The sequence below is a fragment of the Cryptomeria japonica genome, chromosome 4 (genome assembly GCF_030272615.1).
Source record: "Cryptomeria japonica chromosome 4, Sugi_1.0, whole genome shotgun sequence".
NCBI lineage: Eukaryota > Viridiplantae > Streptophyta > Pinopsida > Cupressales > Cupressaceae > Cryptomeria > Cryptomeria japonica.
Window position 1 is genome coordinate 297096449 of NC_081408.1, and position 24226 is coordinate 297120674.

At 40.9% G+C, this 24226-nt stretch overlaps 1 protein-coding gene across 3 annotated transcripts in view; it reads right to left on the bottom strand.

The window, feature by feature from the left end:
* The window catches only part of LOC131064581 (glutamate--glyoxylate aminotransferase 2), a 193264-nt gene that overhangs the window by 84874 nt on the left and 84164 nt on the right, over positions 1-24226 (bottom strand). For all 3 annotated transcript variants that reach the window (XM_057998940.2, XM_057998797.2, XM_057998875.2), the window contains one exon: positions 15476-15557. In XM_057998940.2, coding sequence (XP_057854923.1) covers positions 15476-15557 — 82 coding nt within the window. The remainder of the gene's footprint in view (positions 1-15475; positions 15558-24226) is intronic.

Sequence of the window (24226 nt, forward strand, 5' to 3'; positions counted from 1 at the left end):
AATCTGAAAGTTCATTGGAAATCAAAATAAGACAGCTGCTAACCCATGCAGAATCAAGGAAGATTGAGTCACCAATCAACAAGTAGATAGCTGCCATGTCAGAAGAAATAGGTGTCCACCCCAAATTTGTAATGTAGGTGTCTTTCTTAACACCCCAAAGATTTCATATGTGGCTGATTTCATAAGGTCACCATGCTCATCCATGATTGCACATTCTTCAACTTCTTGATCATCATGAAAACCCAATGAAGCAATATGTGACTCCTCTAAAGTTGATTTGTAATCATACTTACCTTGTTCATGCTCCGTCTCTATGTCTTCTCTTTGTTGTATTGTTTGATCTATATGATTGCAGCGCTCCTTGACCTTTTGTAAGTGTTGCCTTGTTTGGGCAGCTAGCAACTTAGCTTGCCTAGCTTTCCTTAACCACTCGTCGCACATGCTTTGAGTCCTCTTTACATCTTCTATGTTATGATGCACAAAATCAGACCTTTTACTAGCTGCATCATCAACAAATGACTCGTGTTCATCTTCCAAAACCTGAATGCCAACATTTGGTGACTCCATAACATTGTCTTCTCCATGAATAAAGGCTGCATCACCTTGTGGATGAAGAGATGTATCACTGCTGTTATAACAATCAGCACCATTGGCATGCATTTGTGTCACGTCTTCAACTCTTACAAGTACCACTGTCATGCATTTGTGTCACGTCTTCAACTCTTACAAGCACCTCCTTATTGAAAACTTCATTCTAAACTATTACAAGCACCTCCTTATTTATTTCTAGAAGCTTCTAGAGATGGGCTGGAAAAAATATAAAAGGGAGGTCTAGTTGAGCTTCAAGGCAGCTTGGGATTGGATTTGATATTGATTGGGTTTTGTAGAGCCAGGAGGTTTCTACAGAATAGTGTCTTTGGGAACGAAAACTCCCATAGATAGCATAACTGAGGGAGTGAAAGATCTCTCAAGGGGTCGCATTAAGGAGGTGATACTTCAGTCATCTTGATTGTGCTTCATTGGTGGCCAAAGGCCAATTTGACAGGTTCAGACTTGAGGAAGACTTTGAAGACCTTGGGAGGTCATAGGACCTCGATGTTAAGGAGCTGATTACACTAAGAGTAATTCAGAAGGGTTTTGGGGTGAATTAAGGTGTCACATCAGTCTGAAGTCAAATCGTACCAAACCCCCATTGCCACGATTTTTCCTATAACCTTTGGTTTATGCATCGAACTATCCATATGATGGCAGCACCATGCTTGGAGACATAAGGCGATTCCATCAGGAGCAGATTGGAGGAGAATTAAAAAGGTTTCAGATAATATAGCAGGTCTGAGATAATTTCGGCCGGAACCCTTCAAGTGCCACGATATTGCTGATATTACCCTACTGAAGGATCGAATCTAACATTTGGTGACGGGCAGCGATTCTATTTAGGGGTTTGTTGTGCGAATCGCACACCCATCCCCGTCTTGGACAGGGACCCCCAGTTTGTGCCTTTCTGTCCTGATCCTGAAATTTGGCTAAGTCTGGAATTCCCTGATCCTGAAATTTGGCTAACTCTGAAAACTGAGGAAACCTCCAAAAACTAGAATTTGCAATATAACTCCTGGAGGGCCGAAACCACTCTCAAACATCCTGAAAGTATATATGGAATATAACTTAAAGTATAAGTGAATACTTAAATGTTATATTCCATATGCTCAATTTCGGACCCAGAAGCCAAAAGTTGGAAAAGTTAAAAGTTGCCAAACGACCCTCAAGGTCCGAAATTCACTTTATACATCATTTTCGGACCCTAGGGCCGAAAATTCTAAATATAACAAAATCGCAAAAAGTGTTTCCAGGTCCGAAAATCACTTAAGCACCAATTTCGGACCCTAGGGCCGAAATTCGAAGTTTCTTCTAAATTTCCAAACGCGTTTTTAGGCCCGAAAAGTGAAAACGCGATTTTACAAAAGCGCCTCCAGGTCCGAAATCACTTAAGTCTCATTTTCGGACCCTTGGAAGAAAATAAAAGAAAACGCGAAGTTTTAAAATGGACGCTTCAGGTCCGAAAGTCCGAAAAACCACTTAAAACCCCATTTTCGGACCCCTGCGTTTAAAGTGAATCGTGAAATGTTTAAAACACGCCCCAGGTCCGAAGTTTAAAACGCAAAAACGCCTCCACCCCCCGAAATCACTTAAAACCTTATTTTCGGACCTCAGGTCCGAGGTTTTTGAACAGGGCGAAAAGTTTTAAAAAACGGACGCTTCAGGTCCGAAAACCCGAAATACCCATTTTCGGACCCCTGGGTTTAAAAACGCGAAATAAAAAAGGACGCACTAGGTCCGAAAACTGACGATAGCGCTTCAAGCCCCGAAAATCGTTTAAAGTGTCCATTTTCGGACCATGGGGCGAAATCGAAAAAAAGGTATAAAGGTGCGAAATCCTACAAAGCTCCTCTAGATCCGAAGTTTGCCTTGGACACCCATTTTCGGACCCCAGCCCCGAAATTTTAAAACTCAGAAATTTGTAAAACACCTGTAAGCTCCGAAATTTGCAAAAGGATGGCAAGGTCCGAAATTCGCCTTAAGTCTTCAAAATCGGACCCATGAGCCAAAAGTGAAAGGTTTTGAAAACTTGCAAAAAAACGTTCAATGCTCCGAGTTTGCAAAATCTTACAAAGGATCCGAAGTTGTCTTTAATTTGCAGAAGTGTTCAAGGTCCGAAAATTACCCTTCAGTTTGCATAAACTCCCCATGTTCCGAAAATATCTCCAGTTCAAAATGTCTAAATTCTCCAAAATTCACCAGAAAAGCATGAGTGTTATGATTTTAAAATTTGCAGAAGTTCTCCAAATCTCCGAATCGCGCCATAAGAAGATTTCAAAACGTCCAGGACTCGAAAGGTAAAAACGCGTAGAAGTAAATCGCCCGAACACCATCAAGACCAAGGATCAGATTTCACAATCGAAGAGAAGGAGAAGCATTTTCAAGATACATCTCGCAAAGAGCTTCTCAAGCCAGACGTTGTAATTGAATTAATGTTTGTTAAAATTAAATTATTTAATTTTTTCAAATTAATTTAATTAAGTGAAATTGGTTGATCGCAGGACGTCATCGAAGAACCAGGAGAAAGACTTGAAACGCAAATCGAGGAAGGGTCGCAATTCAAGGCCAGGCGCTAAAGATTGAAAAAGAAAGATGCAGGAGCGCAAGAGCAACCGAGCATTGGGAACCGTGCCATTGAACATAGATGAAGTCCATCGGCGAAATTGAAGGCAAAAAAGCAAAAGAACACTCAGTCTATGCATTCTCGAGAAAAGGAGACACAGATGGATTTAATTCAAGGAATTCAATTCCTAAAAAGCTGAAACTACTTTATTGTAAACTGCCTATGGGTCCCGTGCAAGATATTTTTGTGGATAACTATTCCCAACCACCAAGAAGACCAGATAGACCTGAATTAAAGCCAAAAGTGGTTGCTAGTTGAGATATTTGTTGGTTGGATAACTGAGAATTAATTAGGTATGGGTCAAGGCTGCCAGCTTCTGGAAGACAGATCAGGGCCCTTGGATGCAGTCCATCCTGGCCTCTGATTCAAAATTGTAATATCTATAAAAGGCAGAGGCCCTTTCTTTTGTAGGGGTTAGATTGTTAGAAAAGGGTTAGAAATTGCTAGATAGTTAGATTTTAGTGTTAGAATAGGTTAGATCTTAGCAGTAGCATAGAGATGCTGCAGAAATTGTTGTAATAGGCAGTTGAGATCAATATATGAACATTGATTTGGTGTTTATTGTCTTGTTTTCATCCTGTTTGCATGGTTTCTTTCAGCATTTTAGATAGATCTTTATGTTTTGGGTGTGCAGGTATTTGATAGATTCGGGCTCATACCACTGAGGATCTGCTGATTGTGTATCCTTTTGTGTGGTTAACCTGAGCCTTCGATTGTGCTTAGTTCAATTGCAGGTGTCCGTCTGAGCTGCGCCAGAATTGGGTGCTTAGCCGTGCGTCTCCAATCTGAAAATCTTCCAAGTTCCTTTGAAGATTGCACCGTTCCTGCAAGGTTGTGAGCTATTCTGGCCAAGCAGGAATTGGTTATGTTGAATCCGTCTACCCGCATACCCATGTTGTTAGTTTTAGATCTCCTAAACCTTTCCTTTTGCTCTTTATTGCATAATTCGAGAATCATAGCAGACCAGCTTGTTGCCAGTTAAACGTAAGTCCCCCTTGTGTTTCCAGCATAAACACATCAAGCCACTGAGAGATCCCGCAGTCAAGACCTGACAAAAGAAACCTTGAGGTAGTCTCCTTTGATCAAACTTAGAAAACAGCATTAGAGACTTCCTTATCTCAAGAGAGAGTAGGATAATCAGTCGGCTATTCTATTCTGCGTTGGCCGTATGGAGTTTGCAGCAATGCGATTTCAGACACGTCAACAGGGTTGAGTGGAGAAATTAGAGCCCGTAATTACTTGTTACCAGCCTGCAGACCTACAACAGACAGAACAGTCAGTTACCCACGATTTAGCTCATTCCACGTTGTTCTAGCATTAAAATTCACCATTTGCTGTAGCGCTACCTTTGGGAGAGAGCAACAAAGATTTTCAGGGATTGAAAGAAGACTTATCAGTTGGTGATCAATCATTGTTAGACCTTACACTTGTAGCAGGGGCGATTTTGAAGATCATTTGTTTGGGCATTAGTGGAGGCTCCTATCAACACAAAAATTGTTGCTTCATCAACATCAGACCTAGGCGATATTCTCCAGGTACCTTGTCACTTAGTATCCATTGTATTTTCAGTTGGTATTCATGAATTTATGACTGTCATAAGTCATCAGACAGTTCTGAAAATTAGCTGTTAATAGTTAATGTGTTTTGATGCAAGTATGGTCAATGTAATGAACCTATGATTTCTAAAATAAAGGGATGACCAGATTGATTTCATATACACATGTTTATATGGGTTGCATGCCAACTATTTGTTAAAATTACAGTCTGCTGTAATTATATGTTCTTGCATATCTATTCAAACTATTGCATCAACTACACAACAATCAATTGCATTATCACCTTAGATGGTTGTCCTCTTGGGTAGTAAATTGTTTGCAAGTATTCGTTGGTGACAAACAGAAATTAACGGTGTCAAAACTAGTCTGAAGTATTGTATCAGACAAAACAGCATAACATGCAAGACATTCAGCAGTCAAGAAACCACATAACACGCAAGTTATACAGACAGAAAATTGGAACAGCAGGTTGTCCGCCAGTTGTTTGACGATATTCCTTGCAATCTTAGTCCTATAATAGCAGGAAATATTTCAACTGCTCCCCAATTGAAGCGAATTCTACTTCATGTGCTCTAGAGGCCTTTTCTAAGGTTAGTTTGTCATGTTTTCATCAATGAATGGTTGAAAGACTCAATGTTAGAACCCATAGAATGAAGAGAAGTGAGTGAAAGCAAGATCACTTCAAGAGCTCCTTCTCTAGAGCGAATTTCACTTCAAGTGCTCCTTCTTTGGAGCGAATTTACCCATAAAGCTTTGAATGAGTGTGATTTAGTGCATCTGAATTGTCATTAGTGAGAGAAAGACTTCGTTTTGGAAAACAACTTCAAGTGCTCCCTAGTTGGAGAGAAATTTACTTCATATGCCCAAGGTTAGGAGTGAAATTGCTTATAGAGCCCTCTTCCAAGTTAATTTGACGCCCCCACTTGCATGAATGACAAAGCATTCCAACCTGAAGCGATGAAGGGTAGAATTGGACTAGGTTTGAGAGAACTTCTGTTACCCCTTATTAGGAGCAAAATCCTCTTATCAAACCTACAAACCACATAAAATCAGAAATTATATCAAATTAGGAAGTTATATAAAAGGCATAAATCATGTGTGTTTGATATCCATTTGTTTGTTTTGCAAGAGATGAAGAAAGAAATCAAGAGGATCATGTTAGTGGAGGATCAAAACAAGTGTCCTAAGGAGGAAGATTGTAAGATCTACACCACCATGCAAAGGAGAAAACTTCATTTACAAGCACAAAATGCCTAAGAGGAATCTCAACTCTCACCACACCATGGAGACATAAAGAGATCAAAGGAGTGCGAAGGAGAAGTCATACAATCACCCCAAGGCAAGCGGGCAAGAATGGAGGAATGACTCAGCTACATCGATGCTTCCCATCACCACTACTTTGAGCGAACTTGAAATGTTGAGTATCAAGAGATATCTCTCAACATCCCTTCATGATGACGAATCAAGTCCACAAGTGCAAAGTCGAGGTGTCATCCCAATCACTACTCCACCAATCAAATAGGTCCAACATCAACACATCTAGATGCAATGAACTTGGCTCGTACATGAAGGCACAAACTTCGAGGCACCTGCCCTCGTTATCCATTCATTGAATATTCCAAAGAGGACATGTGTCCAAATATTGCAATTATTTCATTGGCCAGAATTGAGTTTGTTGTAACAAACCCTAATTAGGGTTTCATTGTAAAATCTTGGCCATTGATCTCAAATTTATCTAAGCCATTGAATTGTATTGAGACCATTATAAAAGGCTCAAGTTCTTCATTTGTAAAGGTTAATAGTTAGTAAATAGAATAATGAATAGTAATAGAATAGTTATTAGCAGGGGAATTAATGAATAAGAGAAGAATAGTTTAGTAGAAGTTAGAAGTTAGAATAGATTAGGAAAAGAAGAAATTGTTGTTAAAGACTTGTAAATGAGATACTCTTTTCATTGAAGTATATCATTTCAACAAGTCTCATGGTTTCTACTTCTCATTTGCTTTCATGTTGATTCGATCGAATGGAGGAATTTGTTGAATGCATTTGTGTGGAATCCGTTTAGTCCATACCACTAGCCTCTTGCTGATTGTAAGTGTGCCTTGCGTGGTCAACTGGAGAGATGTGAGCTTAACTTCAAATTGTTATATATCTGTTGTTTATGCATTAAATTGAATGGTAATCAATGTTTGATGATAATGATTTGAACATCTTTGAATTATCCCTTAGAAGATTGCACTGAGCTTGTGTCAAATTGTTCAGTTTGATGGTGAGACCTTGGCCAGTAGGATTCCATCGAATCATTCACTCCTCTCTTGCATTTTTAGGATTAGAATAGACTCCCTAAACCCTATGCCTTTTACTCTCTTTATTCTCCAAGCGAGTAGATAGAATTTAAGTTCCAGGGATTCAAGCATTCAACAATTCAACGTAAGTCCCCTCGTGATTCCAGCATAATCACATCAAACCATTGAGCTTATCCACACGTCGTGACCTGACATACAAGAACCTTGGAGTTGTCTCAAATGATGCTTAGGCAAATCTTCAACATTTGAGTAACTTTGTTCAAGAGAGGATAAGATACTTTTGGGTATTTTATTCTGTGTTTGCATGTGCATTGAAAACACATCACCAGGAACTACAAGGGTAAAGAAAAAAGGATTGTAAATCCTAAAGAAAACCAATTAAAAAGAATGAAAGTCACAAAGAAATGCCACCATAGCCTTGGTGACATGAAGTACTTCAATTGTGAAGACTCCTATGATGATGGTGACACCAATTATTTACACACCTAATATATATTAGGCTACACCATAAAAGTACATCCACTAAAGAAGATGAGGAATCTCACCCACTTTGATCAAAGTGCAGCAATGTGAAAATGCTTGAATATAAAGAAACCTTGAATGATCCCTTGAGAACCTATTAGCAAAGTACATACACAACCTACTCACTAATAGTTTTCGTAATGGAAAAAATATTAGGAGTATCATCTGAAACTTAAATGAGGTGCCAAGAGCAAAATAGGACTACAGTCAAACAAGTGATCAGTACCTAAACAAGCTTGGGGAAATTTGGGAAGACCCGGCTTTTTTGGCCACCAAGTTTTCACCTAAGATTTTCAAATCAAGGAATATAGTTAAATGAAGTGTATACTACTCAAACAAGAAATAGTAATTGAAAATCAGAAATATCCATGGATTATGTGATGATTGCCCCTCATAAAATGGTTGAACCTTCAAAGCATTACTTGGAAAATGGTTGCAACAAGATTAAGTGATACAAGATTGGAGCAAGAATAACATTACTACAACAAAGAGAAAGCAACTCGTTGTGATCTGAAAGTAAGTACGATAAGTGAAGAGACAAACACTACCACATGAAGAAAAAGTTTGGAAAGTCAACAGAAAGATTATTGAGGTTCTAGCAAGCACCATAAAAACACAAATGGTGTATTCAAATTGAAGCATTGTCTGAAAATGAAATCAATTTAGAGAATGGGTATTTGACTCTGTAAATGTTATTGCAATTTCCAATTTAATGAACAAGTTATATGCAAGATGGTGTATTTAAGATTTTGGTATTATGACTATGACAATAATATTGTTGTCTTCAATATTGTAACAAGAATAGTAATAATATTGAAGACCTTTCTTTGCTGTAGGTATGGAGGATGAACATGTATCAATTTCAATGTCATCCCCTTTCTTTTGAATGATCCATATATAGTAAGGTAGTCACGATCAAGTGGCACCTTGATCGGACATGTCTTTTAGACATGTCCGACCAAGATGTCACTTGGTCGTGATTCTTCCAAATGTCAACCGATCCAGTCGGTGTCTATGATAACTAATCAGTGCCATTGTAAATGATAACAGATCGATATAAACACACCCGATAATAAATCGGTATCAAAGCAAACAAGCCCGATAACTAATTCGGGTCAATTCTAATATAACCCGATTATATATCGGTAATGTTTTGGACATGTATTTAATTGCAATTCGATAATGAAGAGGTTCGATGTATAAATCATTCATATCAAATATATATCTGCATTACCGTCTTTCTTCATTTGATGTAAATAGATAGGTATACGGTTTTATCTGATCAATGCTACTTGAATCAACACTCCCTCTTAGCTAGGGAAGATAAAGTTACCATATCTATCATCTCATTTCTTATGATGGTCAGGATTCCTTATGAGGTTTCATAATCTTACTCTACATAGGATTATACCATTCAAATATGAAGTATCACCTAAACACGTGATACAAGGGGTTAGTCATATTGTAATGACATGATATCACCTAAGCACGTGATATCAGTATTGCCTACACACGCAATACTTAAGGATAATCATATGAAAATAATTAAATTTTCAACATATCCAAGTTGTGATAAGTGCACTAGCATTCTATTTCAAATGTAATATCACAACACAATCATGGCACATCCATGACATACCAGAGATCCTATCACGATAACTAGTTTGAACATCATAAGATCGTCACCTTATGATGTTCCCATACAAGTGTACAATATTTGAGAAGTCGTCACTTCTTGAATATGAACACAGGGGGTTACACCCATAGAAGTCCCAACACGACAAAGAAGTTTACACATTAAACATCTTATTGATATGCAAGTATAGGTTACAAAACAGATTACCTTTCTATCATACCCAAACCTTTTCTGAAGTGATCAACCTTCACTCTGGAAAGGGGTTTGGTCAGAATATCTACAGTCTGGTCTCCTGTATTCACATACTCCAATTGGATCACATTTTTGTCTACCATATCTCGCATGTAATGGTATGGAATCTCAATATGCTTGGATCTATCATGGAACACTGGATTCACTGAAAGTTTTATGCAGCTTTGATTGTCGCAATGGATAATAGTAGGTTTCATAGGATCACCAAACAATCCCACAAGTAACTTTCTAAGCCACACTACTTCTCAGGCAGCCATGGAGGCCGCAATGTATTCGGCCTCGGTGGAACTTTGCGGTACAGAAGACTGCTTTCTGCTGATCCAGGATATCATGGCTGATCCCAAACTGAAGCAGCACCCAGAGGTGCTTTTCTTGCCAGTCACACTTCCAACCCAATCTGAATCTGTGAATCTGTGTAGATTAAGATCAACTTTCTCATACTTGAGACCAAGATTTAAGGTGCCTTGTAAATATCTCATAATGTGTTTTACTACAACCAAGTGTATCTCCTTTGGCTCACACATAAATTGACTCAAAGCATTCACTGCATAGCAGATATCTGGCCTTGTATTTACCAGGTACATAAGAGACCCAATCATCTGCCTGTATAGAGTGGGGTCAGTAGAAGGTGATTCTGTTGCTGCTTCTTTAAGTTTATGAAGATTGGTTTCCATTGGAGCGGTCATGGGTCTGCAGTTTAGCATTCCAAATCTCTTCAGGATGTCCAAGGTATACTTACCTTGGTTTAGAACAATGTTATCAGAATTTTGCCATACTTCCAACCCTAAGAAATAATGAAGGAATCCCAAGTCCTTCATATCAAATTCTCTGGATAGATCTTTCTTGCATTGATCTATAAGGTGATCTTCTCCTGTGATTAATAAGTCATCAACATATAAAATCAATATTAGCATATCACCTTTGTTCTGTTTGTAGTAGAGATTAGGATCTGTGTCATTTTTAGAGAAGCCTAGTTTTGATAGATATGTGTCAATTCTTTCATACCAGGCCCTGGGAGCCTGTTTAAGCCCATATAGAGCTTTCTTGAGTCTACACACGTGAGACTCTGCATGATGAATCTCAAACCCTTCAGGTTGCTCTAGGTATACTTCTTCAAAGATCTCTCCATTAAGAAAAGTTGTTTTTACATCCATTTGATGTACCTTCCATCCATTTGCTGCTGCAATGGCTAGCACAGTCCTTACTGAGGTATATCTGGCTACGGGAGCAAATGTTTCTTCATAGTCTATTCCTTCCTTTTGAGAGAACCCTCTAGCTACAAATCTTGCCTTATGTTTTTCAATACTGCCATCTGATGCATGTTTGATCTTAAAAAGCCATTTAGAAGAAACAACAAATTTCTTAGTTGGCCTAGGATTGATACTCTTCAGACATAGCATCCTTCCATACTTGATGTTTAAGGGCATCGATTACATTGTCAGGTTCATTTTTAGATAGATCATTCATAAGAGCAACATAGCTAGTAAATTTATTAGGCTTTTTGCTTTCTCTGAAGGTTCCTGAAGGAGCAGCAAACCTTTAAGCTTCTTCTACTGTTTTGGTGGCCCATAGTGGTCTTTTCTTGAGATTTCTAGGTGAGTGTCCATTTTCATTTTCAGTTTCATCTAGATTCTTCCTCTGAAACTCAGGAGCAGGATCTTTATCTAAGTTAGAAGTAGGGACATAGATTTCAGGTTCTATGGAGCTCTGAGCTCTTTTGAAGGCTAAGTCCTCCTCAAAGATTACATCCCTACTTAGTTCAATATTTCTTTGACCAGGTACATAGATTCTGTAGGCTTTGGAGGTTTCACTATATCCTACAAGAATTCCTCTTTTCCCAGAAGGCTCTAGTTTTAGTCTTTTTTCTTTAGGTACATGGATATAGATAGGATACCCAAATATCCTAAGGTGGCTAATATCTGGCTTAATTTTAGTGAATACTTTCTCAGGAGTTTTATCTTCAAGATGGGAGTGTGGGTATCTGTTCTGTATATATACAACGATGCTGGATGCTTCTGCCTAGAGATTTGTGTTAAGGTTTTGATCTAGAATCATGGCATTGGCAGCTTCGACTATAGTCCTATTTTTCCTTTCAGCTACCCCATTTTGTGGGGGGTTATAAGGTATAGTAAGCTCCCTCTTAATCCCATTATCTCTACAAAATTCTTTAAACGAATCTGATGTGTATTCTCCCCCATTGTCAGTTCTTAGGGTTTTAACTTTGTTTCCTGAGTAGTTTTCAGTTAGTGATTTAAATTCTTTAAACCTAGAGAGGATCTCTTCTGATTCTTTACATTTCAGAAAGTAGATCCAAGTCTTCCTAGAGTAGTCATCAACAAATATTACATAATACAAGAATCCCCCTAGAGAGGGTACGGACATAGGTCTACATACATCAAAATGAACTAACTCTAGAACTTTACTAGTTTTCCTAGTACTATTTTGGAATGTACCCTTGGTATTTTTACCTAGGGCACATCCTTTGCAAGCCCCTGAATGATCTTGCTTTAACTTGGGTAGACTTGTGACAAGGTTTCCCATTGAAGATAAAGCCCTAAAATTCAGATGGCCTAATCTTCTATGCCAAACTTCATTTTCATTAGTGGCTTCATGGATTAGGGCTAGGTTGGGTTCTGTGCACAGCTCATACAAATAGCCCTGTCTCTGTCCAATGGTCTTTGCCTTCTTGATGGAAGAGTTCTTTGGCCAAGCCAATACTTTGTTGTCCATGAATGTCACTCTGTATCCGTTATCTTCCAGAGCCGATATAGAGACTAGATTTTGATGTCAGGGACATATAGTACTCCTTCGAGCCGCAAGGATATGCCTGTCTTCAATTTGATGGTGCAGGTTCCCATTCCTCTGACTAGATGTGTGGAGTCATCTCCGATGGTTACTTCCTCATCACTCTCCTCTGTCATGGAGTCAAGTACTTCTCTAAACCCTGTGATGTGCCTAGATGAACCACTGTCAATCACCCATGAGTTGATCTTGTTAGAAGCTTGGCTTGTGAGTGCTGAGTAGAGTACATATTTTCCGGAGTCATCTTCCCCCTTAGTCTTTCCTGCTTTGGCAAATGTAGCATGTTGCTTGGTTCTTTCCGGGCACTTTGCAACATAGTGTCTGAACTGATCACATCTGTAACATTGGATGTGAGATAAGTCCTTCTTTGAAGTGTTCTTGCCTTGACGACCTTTTCTCTTCCTAAACTGCCTTTTCTTGTTTTGCTTGGTGGAGTTAGTGTTTAGGACTTGTAGGACAAGTGCTTTGAACATTTCAAAAGCCGTTTCATGTTTCTTTATAATGGGTATTATGTTATTTCTCACCCCATCAACAATAATCTTGATTGCTTTTTCATTTCCTTCTATCCATGATGCTTTGTCAGGTTCGGTCTCTGGTTCCGTAGATTCAGTCTTGATAAAAGTTTCGACTTTGCTCTCCCTTAGAATCATCTTGATTCTGAACTTCCATGCGGAGAAATCATCACCCACACCAAGTCTATCTTCGAATCTCATAGCATTGGCCATTAGAGAAATAGGATGCTTGATATAAACTAGTTCTTATTTTTTCCACAAAATTGAATAGCCTCAGGTTCGATAACTTGGCTCTGATACCATGTAAATGTTATTGCAATTTCCAATTTAATGAACAAGTTATATGCAAGATGGTGTATTTAAGATTTTGGTATTATGACTATGACAATAATATTGTTGTCTTCAATATTGTAACAAGAATAGTAATAATATTGAAGATCTTTCTTTGTTGCAGGTATGGAGGATGAACATGTATCAATTTCAATGTCATCCCCTTTCTTTTGAATGATGCATATATAGTAAGGTAGTCACAATCAAGTGGCACCTTGATCGGACATGTCTTTTAGACATGTCCGACCAAGATGTCACTTGGTCGTGGCTCTTCCAAATGTCAACCGATCCATTCGGTGTCTATGATAACTAATCGGTGCCATTGTAAATGATAACAGATCGATATAAACACACCCGATAATGAATCAGTATCAAAGCAAACAAGCCCGATAACTAATTCGGGTCAATTCTAATATAACCCGATTATATATTGGTAATGTTTTGGACATGTATTTAATTGCAATTCAATAATGAATAGGTTCAATATATAAATCATTCATATGAAATATATGTCTGCATTACCGTCTTTCTTCATTTGATGTAAATAGATAGGTATACGGTTTTATTTGATCGATGCTACTTGAATCAACAGACTCTGTTTGCCTTCAAGCATATGCAGAAGGCTATAAGTCCGTCCATTCCAACATTGATGTACATGATTTAAGAACATAAGAGAAGGGTAGGAACTGAACAGTGACTATGTTAGGACCCCAACTACAATGCAAAACAAGTGGTTGTTTATTATAAGCTCAAGTGAGTCCTATGTGAAATCCATGATCATGACATTGCTGAATGTAGGTAGGATGTTCACAATATATAGAGCAACCAAAAATAAATATTTGCTAATGAAGATCCTAGCATGACCCATGGTTGAATATGCTTCAAAATAGTCAAACTCCAAGGAGACCAAGAAAGATAGCAAGAGTTGACCAAATGATAGAATGTTATATGCAAAAAATAGGGATGCTATAGAAGGGAGTACCAAGATAAGGATGCTAAGGAAACAATTTATTAAAGTGAGAATATTGAGGATCATTAAGATGATAAATGTTCTATAAATTTCTTTCTTAGATGAAATTAAATTTGCAATAGAAAGTATATATTCATTCTTTTCCCAAATATAATTTGAGTTGAAATGAAGGATTATGTCCATGCTAGACAACAATTTCAATGCAAGGAGGAGGGCATAAACCCAAATATCTCTACAAGCCAAAGATAGATAGATATCCATATTGGCCCCCGAAATTTTCCAATTGAGATAAATATTTGTAACCCACAAAAGATATCCCAATTGGATATTCAAATAAAAATCAAGGATGTTATGTTAGAAAGTTTGCACAAAATCAAAGAAGACAGATTCCATACAGACCTAAGGCACCTTAAAGAGAAAGATGAATTCAACATCTGCATAAGAATGTTTGTGGAAGCTTGTGGAAGAAGTCTAATCTGGACATTTTACATTATTGTAACAACCAGCAATTACTCTCATGAAGGATGCCCAAAAGACATAATCAATTAAGTAGCCTAGACATCTGCTATTGGCATCATTTTTAAGAATCTAAACCTCATTTGAGCAGAAAATATGCATAACAGAGACAGGAACTAAGGGAAACCATGGTAGGTACCTTCTAGAATACTCCAGCACACCACACTTCATAATGAAATGATTTTAGGTGCCATTATCAAATAATCCAAGTTCTAAAAAAGAAACCATGAACATTGGGTATGGCCAAGAGAACCATGTGCTTGACCAAGTGAAGCATGAGTCTGATCAAGAGAACAATGAGTGTTAACATGACAAAAAATGACCCAAGTATCAATACTTGAGTGTGATGCACAATTTTAACAGAGAGGGAAAACATTAAGCCCAAGTTTTCCTGTGATTTCAACTGGGTATGATAATTTTTTCATATGTTCATATGTGGTTTTCAAATACTATTATTGATTTAAAGGGAATTGTAATAGAAAAATCATATTTACTTTCTCATCTTACATCAAAAGAATGGAAGTCCCATCATTGTAGTGTTCATTTTACTAACTATTTTTATTTTATCCTATAGTCATGCTTCCTTCAAGCTGGAAGCATCAATTTGTCCCACTGTTACTATAATCAGACTCACAAATGTACAAACACGTGAACATGCATAGAAAAGTGTCTGGGTGTATCCAGGATTATAATCATGCTATCTTTCTTACCACTTGCCAATTGTGGTCCCTCCCACATCCCCTTGTAGGAAATGTTTAATTAAAAAAAACCATTGAACATAATAACTTTTATACTGAATATAATCTTGAGCATACCCAATAAAATCTCTTTAAGGTTAATATTTATAGAAATTTACCTTGGATATCCATCACGCCTTTCAATAAATTCAGCAACTTCCTTTCTTATTCCTGGAAGACCTCGTGAATCACTATAGGCACCTAATTGGTCACAAGAAAAAAGATACTATATATAAGCCTTCTTTCTCATTTTAACAAATAATATGCTCATGAGGTTGAGAAAAATTGTAAGACAACAATTATTTAAGATTAGTAAAGCAATGTTACGTAGCTTTCATGCTCACCATTCTGCCCCCTTCTATGGAATTTTATTGATGCCCAAATCAACAAAATTGAAAGATGGGTTTAGGATTTACATTAGCAATAAATTGTTGAATGATGAAACAAACTTACAAGTTACAAGTCAACATTGTGTCTTAAGAATAAAAAGCCTGGGTGATTGCTAATTTTTAAAAACAGACTAAAAGATTACATAAAGGATAGAAAGACTCTTGCAGAACCAAAGCCTCTGGCTTGTAGAAAAATAAAGAGTATAGGCACATCTTCAACAAAGAGAGAAAAAGAAAAATTTTACTCATGGAAGAATGGTTCGCTAAATACCTATAGCACATATACTGCAGGAAAAATATTTAAACAAAACTAAACTAAGACAGCGGCAGAAACAGGAAATTAAGGACTAGATAACTCGGACCTCCTGTTTTCTATGAAAGTGTACAGATTTAAGTAGATATTCAGATTAGGCAGGACAATAAAAGAGTTTGATCATGTACCATGATCTTCCTTTTACAAAATATCATATATTCAAAAATCCAACAATATAGAGTTGGCATTTAACTGGAGCCAAATTTGCCAGTGCAAGAAGAGTAGCAATCTCAAACTGGGGCTGTGAGAAAACAACAGAGGGCTGCAAAAGTTATCAATCCATGGGGTTGTTGGCATTACAGCAGTACTTGGACTTGCATTACCCACACCATTCTGGAGATCAGAACCAACTGAATTTCGTGGAGTCCTTGCTTGAGGATGATGTACTGAGACAGCCCTTATACCAGCAGTTCCATTGGTCCAGACTTCAAACCCCATCCCCTTCCATTGGGAGGGCTGATAAAACTCTCAGTTCAGTCATTCATTTTCAACTTTTTGGCAGGTAGGATGCCCAAAAAGCAACTTTTCTATAGTGTCAATACTTAAGTTTTATGTTGCTGCTGGAAACATTAGCGAGACACAAGATACATTTTTCCATGCTGGCTAAAGTTCTATCTGTTGACATGGCTAAAATCACGGAACTACGACTCCATCCGGCCAACATAGAATAGAATGCTAAGTATCACATCCTCTCTTGAGATAAGGAAATCCCTAATGTTGTTTCAATTGATCAATGGGGACGACCTCAAGGTTTCGATTGTCAGGTCTTGACTGCAGGATAAGTCAATGATTGGTGTGATTTGCTAGGAGCACAAGGGGTCTTACGATTTTGCAACAAGCTGGTCTCCTACGATTCTCAGACTGCAAAATAAAATAAAAATGGAAGGGTTCAGAAAGCTTAAGGACAAGGATGATAACAGTTGATGCAGCGGGTAGACAGATTTCGATAAACTAGTTCTTGTTTTGCTAGAGACACCCTCACAACTAGACAAGAATGGTGCAAGCCCCAATGGATGAAGGATTTTCAGACCGGAGACACTCGTTTTAGGCACCCAATTCTGGCACAGCCTAAGACGAACACCCACAGTTGAACTAAGCACAGTTTGGGTTCAGACTAACCATGCACGGTGACCTACAATCAACAGATCCCCAATGGTATGAACCAGAAATGCATCAAATACCCCTCTACACTTCATCATTAAAATCCCTGCATTCTAAAATTAACCAGCTGAAAGAAACCATGCAAACAGACTAAAACAAAGCCAACAAACACCATATTTCAATGTTCATATATTTGCTTCAGCTGCCATTACAACAATTTCTGCAACATCTCTATGTTATGCCTAAAATCTAACCTATTCTAACTCTAAAATCTAACTACAAAACTCTAACCACAAAATTCTAACTATCTAAAATTCTAACCCTTTACAAAAGAAAGGCCTCTTCCTTTTATAGATTTTACAATTCTGAACTGATGGCCAGGATTGACTGCATCCAAGGACTGCAATCTGCCATCTAGAAGTTGGTAGCTTTAACCCATGCCTATTAAACTCTCAATCATCTATCCAACCACTATCCCAACTACCTACAACTGTCTGGATTCAATTTGAGTCTATCCGGTAGTTGGGCATAACTGACCTGTGTCCCCTCTGTTTTAAAATATCTTGAGTGGGGCCCGCAAACAGTTTTACAATAAAACAGTTTCAATTTTCAGAAACTGAACTTCTAGAATTAAATCCAATTGTGCACTTTTCCTAAGAATGCATGATTGCTACATTTGGAGTGTTCTTTAGTCTTTGGTCTCGGTGGTGGACTTTAGCTTGCTGTTCAGTGGCACGCTTCCCAATGCTTGGTTCCAATCGCACGCTCCTACATTTTCTTCTTTAGCTTTCAGCGCTTGGCTCCTTGACATTTCAGGCTTTCCCCTAGGTTTTTTTTTTTGATGATACCTTTGACTTGCAAACAATCAATTTCACAATTAATCAATCAATTTGAAAAATTAATTAAATTAATTTAACAAACATTAAATTTTTAACGTTTGGCCTCGTCTCAATGCAGTTCGAGATTTAAGAAGCTCTTTGTGAGATGTATCTTTTAAATGTTTTCGCTGTTGTCGGGAATAATCATTATGTTATGTTGTTATATTATGTTTATGTTGTCGTCGGTAATAATGAGTTACGGCGGTAAGTTAGTTAGCCGACGGGTAGGTAGTTGGAGTCGCGACGGTTGTGTCGCACCCCTTCGGCTGTCATATATTGTACCACCTTCGGGTGTTGGAGGACATGTAATATGTACGACAGATTATAATATGAACATCTTTTGACATTAATGGCAAGCTTATTCTAGCACTTCTTTTGTATTTGCATTGTGCATTGCTGTTCAGTTTCTGTATTCTCCCTGTTTACCTAGTGAGGTAAACATTTGGCGCCGTTGCCTAGACAAACTCGGAACGGAAGACACGGATGGCGCACAGACCCAATGGGCCTGCCTGTTGGTGAAATAAACCCAGAAGTCGACGATGCCCAAACAGAACTCTACGTAGGAGAAGACACCGCGACGAGAGAATTTTCAATTCTACTCCAAGTAGCCATTCAGACCTACGTTCGACGAGAGGCGGCGGGGGCGGAAGTCCCACCAAGTGCAGTGTGGACAGCGTTGGAAGTGAGTCCGGAGGTAAATTGGTTGATGAACCATCTCCCCTGATTGCTAGCACAAGCATCGTTGGCACAACAAGCTCGCCTGGAGGAGATTGCCCGGGAAGAGCGACGCCAACAAATTTTGCAACAGTACGAGGAACGGGAAGCAGAACGAGATGGCGCCAGGTCAGGGGCATTTGAACCGTGAGCCATACGGGGCGGAATAAAGAACACTTATTGTAATAATTATGTCATATTGTTGGCATAAACTTGTCTTCCACATTATGAATGAATAAAAGTGTTCTACTTTTTATGCCATTAAGTATATAGAAAGCTGTCTGGGAATTAATGCCCAATACACTGAATAAGGACAAAAATAAGCAACAATATATAGATGAACGTGCAGTAGCCCAACGTGCCTTGATCCTTGAACAGCAAGCGGAAAGGCGACAGAGGTATAAGCGAAGAGAGGAGGAACGCTCCGAAGGGGACGGTGAGGCCAGCGGCCACCCACAGAGTCGGGAGGAGTTACTTGCGGAAACCCGCCGTAGGATAGAGTGTACCAAAACTCAATTGAGGGATTTGAGGGACTTGCCACACACACCAGAGGCTAGGAAAACTCCAAGGAGTGGGGAGGAGGCAGGAGAGGGAGAAGACACCGGGGCTGCCAGGAGTGCCGGAGGGACACCGGGGCACGGCGGTCAAGCACCCCTTATAGGATCTGACCCATCCGGAGTAGGACAACAGCCACCAGTAGTAAAAAGACAAGGCATGGCACAAAAACAAAAACTTCCAAAGTTCCATGGGGATGGGAAAGAAGACCCTGTCCGCCACTGTCGCACTTGTGAAACAATTTGGGGAGCGAATGGTGTTACCGATGAGGACGAGTGGGTAACACAGTTTCCCGCAACCCTGAGGGGCGTAGCCATCGACTGGTTTTCGGATACGGATAAGGCTAAAATTAGCACATGGGCAGACTTGAAGAAGGAATTTCAAGCAGAGTTTCGTCTCCTAAGAGATGATAATGAGATCGTAGCTGAAATCTACGACACGAAACAGAGAAAGGACGAGACTATTCGAACCTACAGCCGACGGCTCAAAGAGCTGCTAGGAAAGATGGAGAACCAGCCGGCAGACGGACTGAAAAAACGGTGGTTCGTGGAAGGTCTCAAGAAATCCCTTAGACGAAAAATGAAGATAGTACCTCCCTCTTCATATTCCGACACCTATAACAGGGCAATGGATTTAGAAAGTGAACAGAAGACGTCCAAGAAGAAGAAAAATAAATCCTCGTCGGAGGATGATTCCTCTTCTGACAAAAGTGATAGCAGTGATGACGACTCTAATCGGAAGGTACGGGCTCTCCAGAAAGATATGGAGCGAATGATGAGAGAGATAAAGGCAACCAAAGGAAGCACAAGCAAGGGCGACGAAGGGGAGTTATGGTGCACGGACTGCCGTACCGACGGACACACCAAGGGGTCTTGTCCGAAAAAAGCATTTTGTGATATTTGCCAGATTGCCGGACACCTTACCAAGGAGTGTCCGTACAATATGAGGACCCGTAACCAACAGGTTCTCTTTACAGAACCATCTGCGTCAGCCGGCATGTCCCAGCCTGCGAGCAACAACGCCTCGTCTGGCGGCTATCGAAACAACAGGCGAGGAAGAGGTAATAATAACAATACCAATAATGGAAGCCGTATCCAGTATGACGCCAAGGGCCGACCAATTATCCAATGTAGGGCCTGTAATCAGTGGGGGCACTTCGCCCGTGATTGCACGAAGGAAGCCACCCCTCAGCACCTCTGCCGTTGGTGTGGGCCAGGCGACCATGAGGACGCAAATTGCCCGCAGGCAGGGGTTAATCTCCTCAACATTGAGAAGGCTGAGAAGACTGGTGAGAAAGAGGTACTGGCGATCACCCGCGCCCAGATGAAAAAAGCCACTTATCCTGACCCCCGTACGGAGAAGGAGAGATTACGGGAGGCAAAGGCCAATATTGAACATGAGATGACGACCGAACGACGGGACAACGAGGTGGCGAGTACATCATCCCGTACGGAAGTGGAAAATAACATCATTGGGCAAATCTTGCAGATGGAGGTGCCGATAAAGGTAAAAGACCTTCTAGACTCTATGCCACAATTGAGGACTGCCATCCTCACCAATGTGCAAAGCACTGCATCGTCGAGTGCACCACAAGTAGGGGTTCCCGCCACCGCATCGTCGAGTGCACCACAGGTAGGGGTTCCCGCCACCGCTACGAAGAGTACACCACCGGTGGAGGTTTCTGTCAGCCCTTCGACTGACCCGAGGTTACTAGCCTTGAGCAGTGGTAGACACCCAGCTGTGGTAGAAATGGGTATCCGTGGGACCATTTTGAAGGACACCATTGTGGACGGTGGATCTAGGGTGAATGTACTACCAGAAGAAACATGGAAGCGGCTGGGGAAGCCCACCCTGTGGCCACCCACATTCAACCTGGTGGGAGCGGACCAACACGGCATTAAGCCACTTGGCCTGTTGATGGCCCAGCAAGTGACAATTGGTACGCAACCATTCTTGTTAGATTTCGTGGTTATTCCCTCGAAGAAGAAAGGCTATGACGCCATCCTGGGGAGAGTGTGGTTGATCAACACGAGGGTAAACCACAATTGGAAGAAAAATACACTTTCCATGGAGAAGGGAGGGCGAAAATATACCATTGACCTACACACCCAAGATGTCGGCGAAGAGCTCGCCTCTTCCGACTCGGACTCAGAGGACTCTAATAAAGGGGAAGGGGGTCCCGATGAAAGTAAGGGCAAGAACGCGATGGAGCCGAACAGTGAAGGGGTGCTAGAATTGGAGGGATGTTCTGAAGATGAGGTATGCTCGACTAACGGGCTCTTCCACTGGCAAATGGAGGATTACGAAATGTTCCAAAGCTACAGGCTCGAAGTAGAGGAACCAGAGCAACCAACAGAGGTGTACCTGCCGGAATACAAAGAATATTGGAAGGGAGACGCCCCAAACCCTGGCGACGTAAATAATCCGAAGAGTGTCGGCACCGATTGGAACCCTGTGTGGAAGGCTGCAGCCTTCAAAATCTTTATTATCCTTCTTCTTCTTATGTACGGGAAGGAGGTCGTGGTCCCTGTAGAATTTGTGGTTCCAAGTCTTTCAATGACCAGTGAAAATAGATTGGCCACCAACGGGTACAAATTGAAACCTTACCACGCGAAGCGCGCAGGGGACCCGAGAGGCCAGACAAACACTCGAGAGCTCGGAGGGGGACCCGAGAGGATGGAAGGGGACCTAAGAGGCCGGGCAAGCAACTGGAGAGGCACGGGACAAAAGCAGGAGACTTTTGGGCGAGAAAAACCGAGAAGGATAAAGGGCGATCCCAGAGACAGGGGACCCGAGCCGAAGACTCTCTAGACAACTTTAAAAAAAAAAAAAAAAAATCGCACGGTCGTACGATACCGACCGTACGGTCAAAAAAAAAAAAGAAGGGGAAAATGGCCACCGTACGGTGGGGCCAAGGTGACAAGGTGACACCACCGTGCGGTGGACGGTGCACCACCGTGCGGTGGAATCACCAACGGTGACACCACCGCGCGGTGGAACCATCGTGCGGTGGAACCATCGTGCGGTGGTCACACCGTGCGGTGGGAGCCACCAAAGGCCGCACAAGGAAAGGAAGAAGCGACCACACCGCACAGCCGACCTTGGCAATAAAACCCCGCGGAGGAAGAAGACACCGAACACGGCCGAAGGCACATCACCGTGCAGCCAGGGAAAGGGACGCACCGCACGGCCGGATCAATACACACAGCCCACGAGCTACCGCAGGGAGTGAAGTGGACGGATGGGGTCGAGGGTTCTTACAGATTGATCCGCCGCTTAGGGAGAGCGGGATTTCGCACAATTCCACACAGCCAGGGTAAAACGATCGCCACAGGTAGACCAAGCAGCCGCACGATTGGAGGTGGTATGGCGGGACATTACAGTGCCTAAAAAAAAAAAAAAAAAACGACGACGGATTGAAAAATGATTCGATGACATCTGCAGCCTAGACACTGAAAATATTGGAGTGTAGAAGAAGGGTTTTGACATCATAAAATATCACAGAAATGATGCGCGCCATGGACTTTCGTGGGGTTTTGAAGGTTGTAAACAAGGAGCGCACCTGGGGCGCTGCCCCAGGATCCCGCAAGGGGCGCTACCCCTCGACCCCGCTGGGGCGCTGCCCCTCGACCCCGCTGGGGGCGTTGCCCCCAGACCCCCAGTTTATTTTTGAGCTACAGAATACCACGGGAAGTGTTGTGCTTGCTTGTCCGTACTGTGAGAAAGAAGCCTGCAGCTAAGCATTGGCAGGGAAGAAATAAGCCATAAAGGGAGACGGATTTGGAGGTTGCGAACAAACAGAGTTTGAGGGAAGGCATTGCAGGTCTGCGCAGTCGTACGACAACAGGGAGTTATTCAGTTCAGTTTTTAGCCTTTGGGGAGTATGATGGAGGATTTGAGGTGTCTCCTAGTATCTGTGCCAGCGGATTGTGGCCACCTCCAGGCATGACTGGTACGCTTTGAGGAACTCGGACTATGTCTCGGTTGGACGTGAGGTTGCCGTGGTGGATGCACAGAGGGCTCGGGAGGAGCTGACCACCAGGTTGGAGGCACTAGTCACGTGAGACTTAGTTCAACGTACCCAGGAGTTGGATGCCAGGAGAGCAGCACGGGTGGCTATCGAGGACAAATTGGCTAGGGAGACAATATCAATTGAGTAGCAGTTGGTGGAAGCTGAGACTGAAAAACGTGTTTTGTAGACAAGTCTGGGTTAGGCACAGGAGGACTGTGATGGCAAAGGAAGCAATATTGGTGAAATCCGCACTTGAGCATCGGCTGGTAGCAGAAAAGGTTTTCAGGCGAGGACACAGCAAGTGTATAAGATCTGGGCCCGACTAGCGTCAGTAGTTCCTACCGTTCATCTCTATTTTGTATTAAGTCGTCGGAGTCGACTTCTTTTCTTGGGGGGGATGATGTTGTCGGGAATAATCATTATGTTATGTTGTTATATTATGTTTATGTTGTCGTCAGTAATAATGAGTTACGGCGGTAAGTTAGTTAGCCAACGGGTAGGTAGTTGGAGTCGCGACGGTTGTGTCGCACCCCTTCGGCTGTCATATATTGTACCACCTCCGGGTGTTGGAGGACATGTAATATGTACGACAGAATATAATATGAACATCTTTTGACATTAATGGCAAGCTTATTCTGGCACTTCTTTTGTATTTGCATTGTGCATTGTTGTTCAGTTTCTGTATTCTCCCTGTTTACCCAGTGAGGTAAACATTCGCTTTCTCCTCTGGCTGACTACTCCATTTTAATGCTACCCTTCGATTTTGGAAAATTTAACCATTCTGCGCAATTTTATCTGGTAGGTGAATAATTTGTTTCAAATCACAATGCCCCCCTTGTAAATTTCGGCCTATTTCACTAGAATGTGAAATGATCTTAAATTTTAAAAAAACTTCGAGTCGTTTGCAC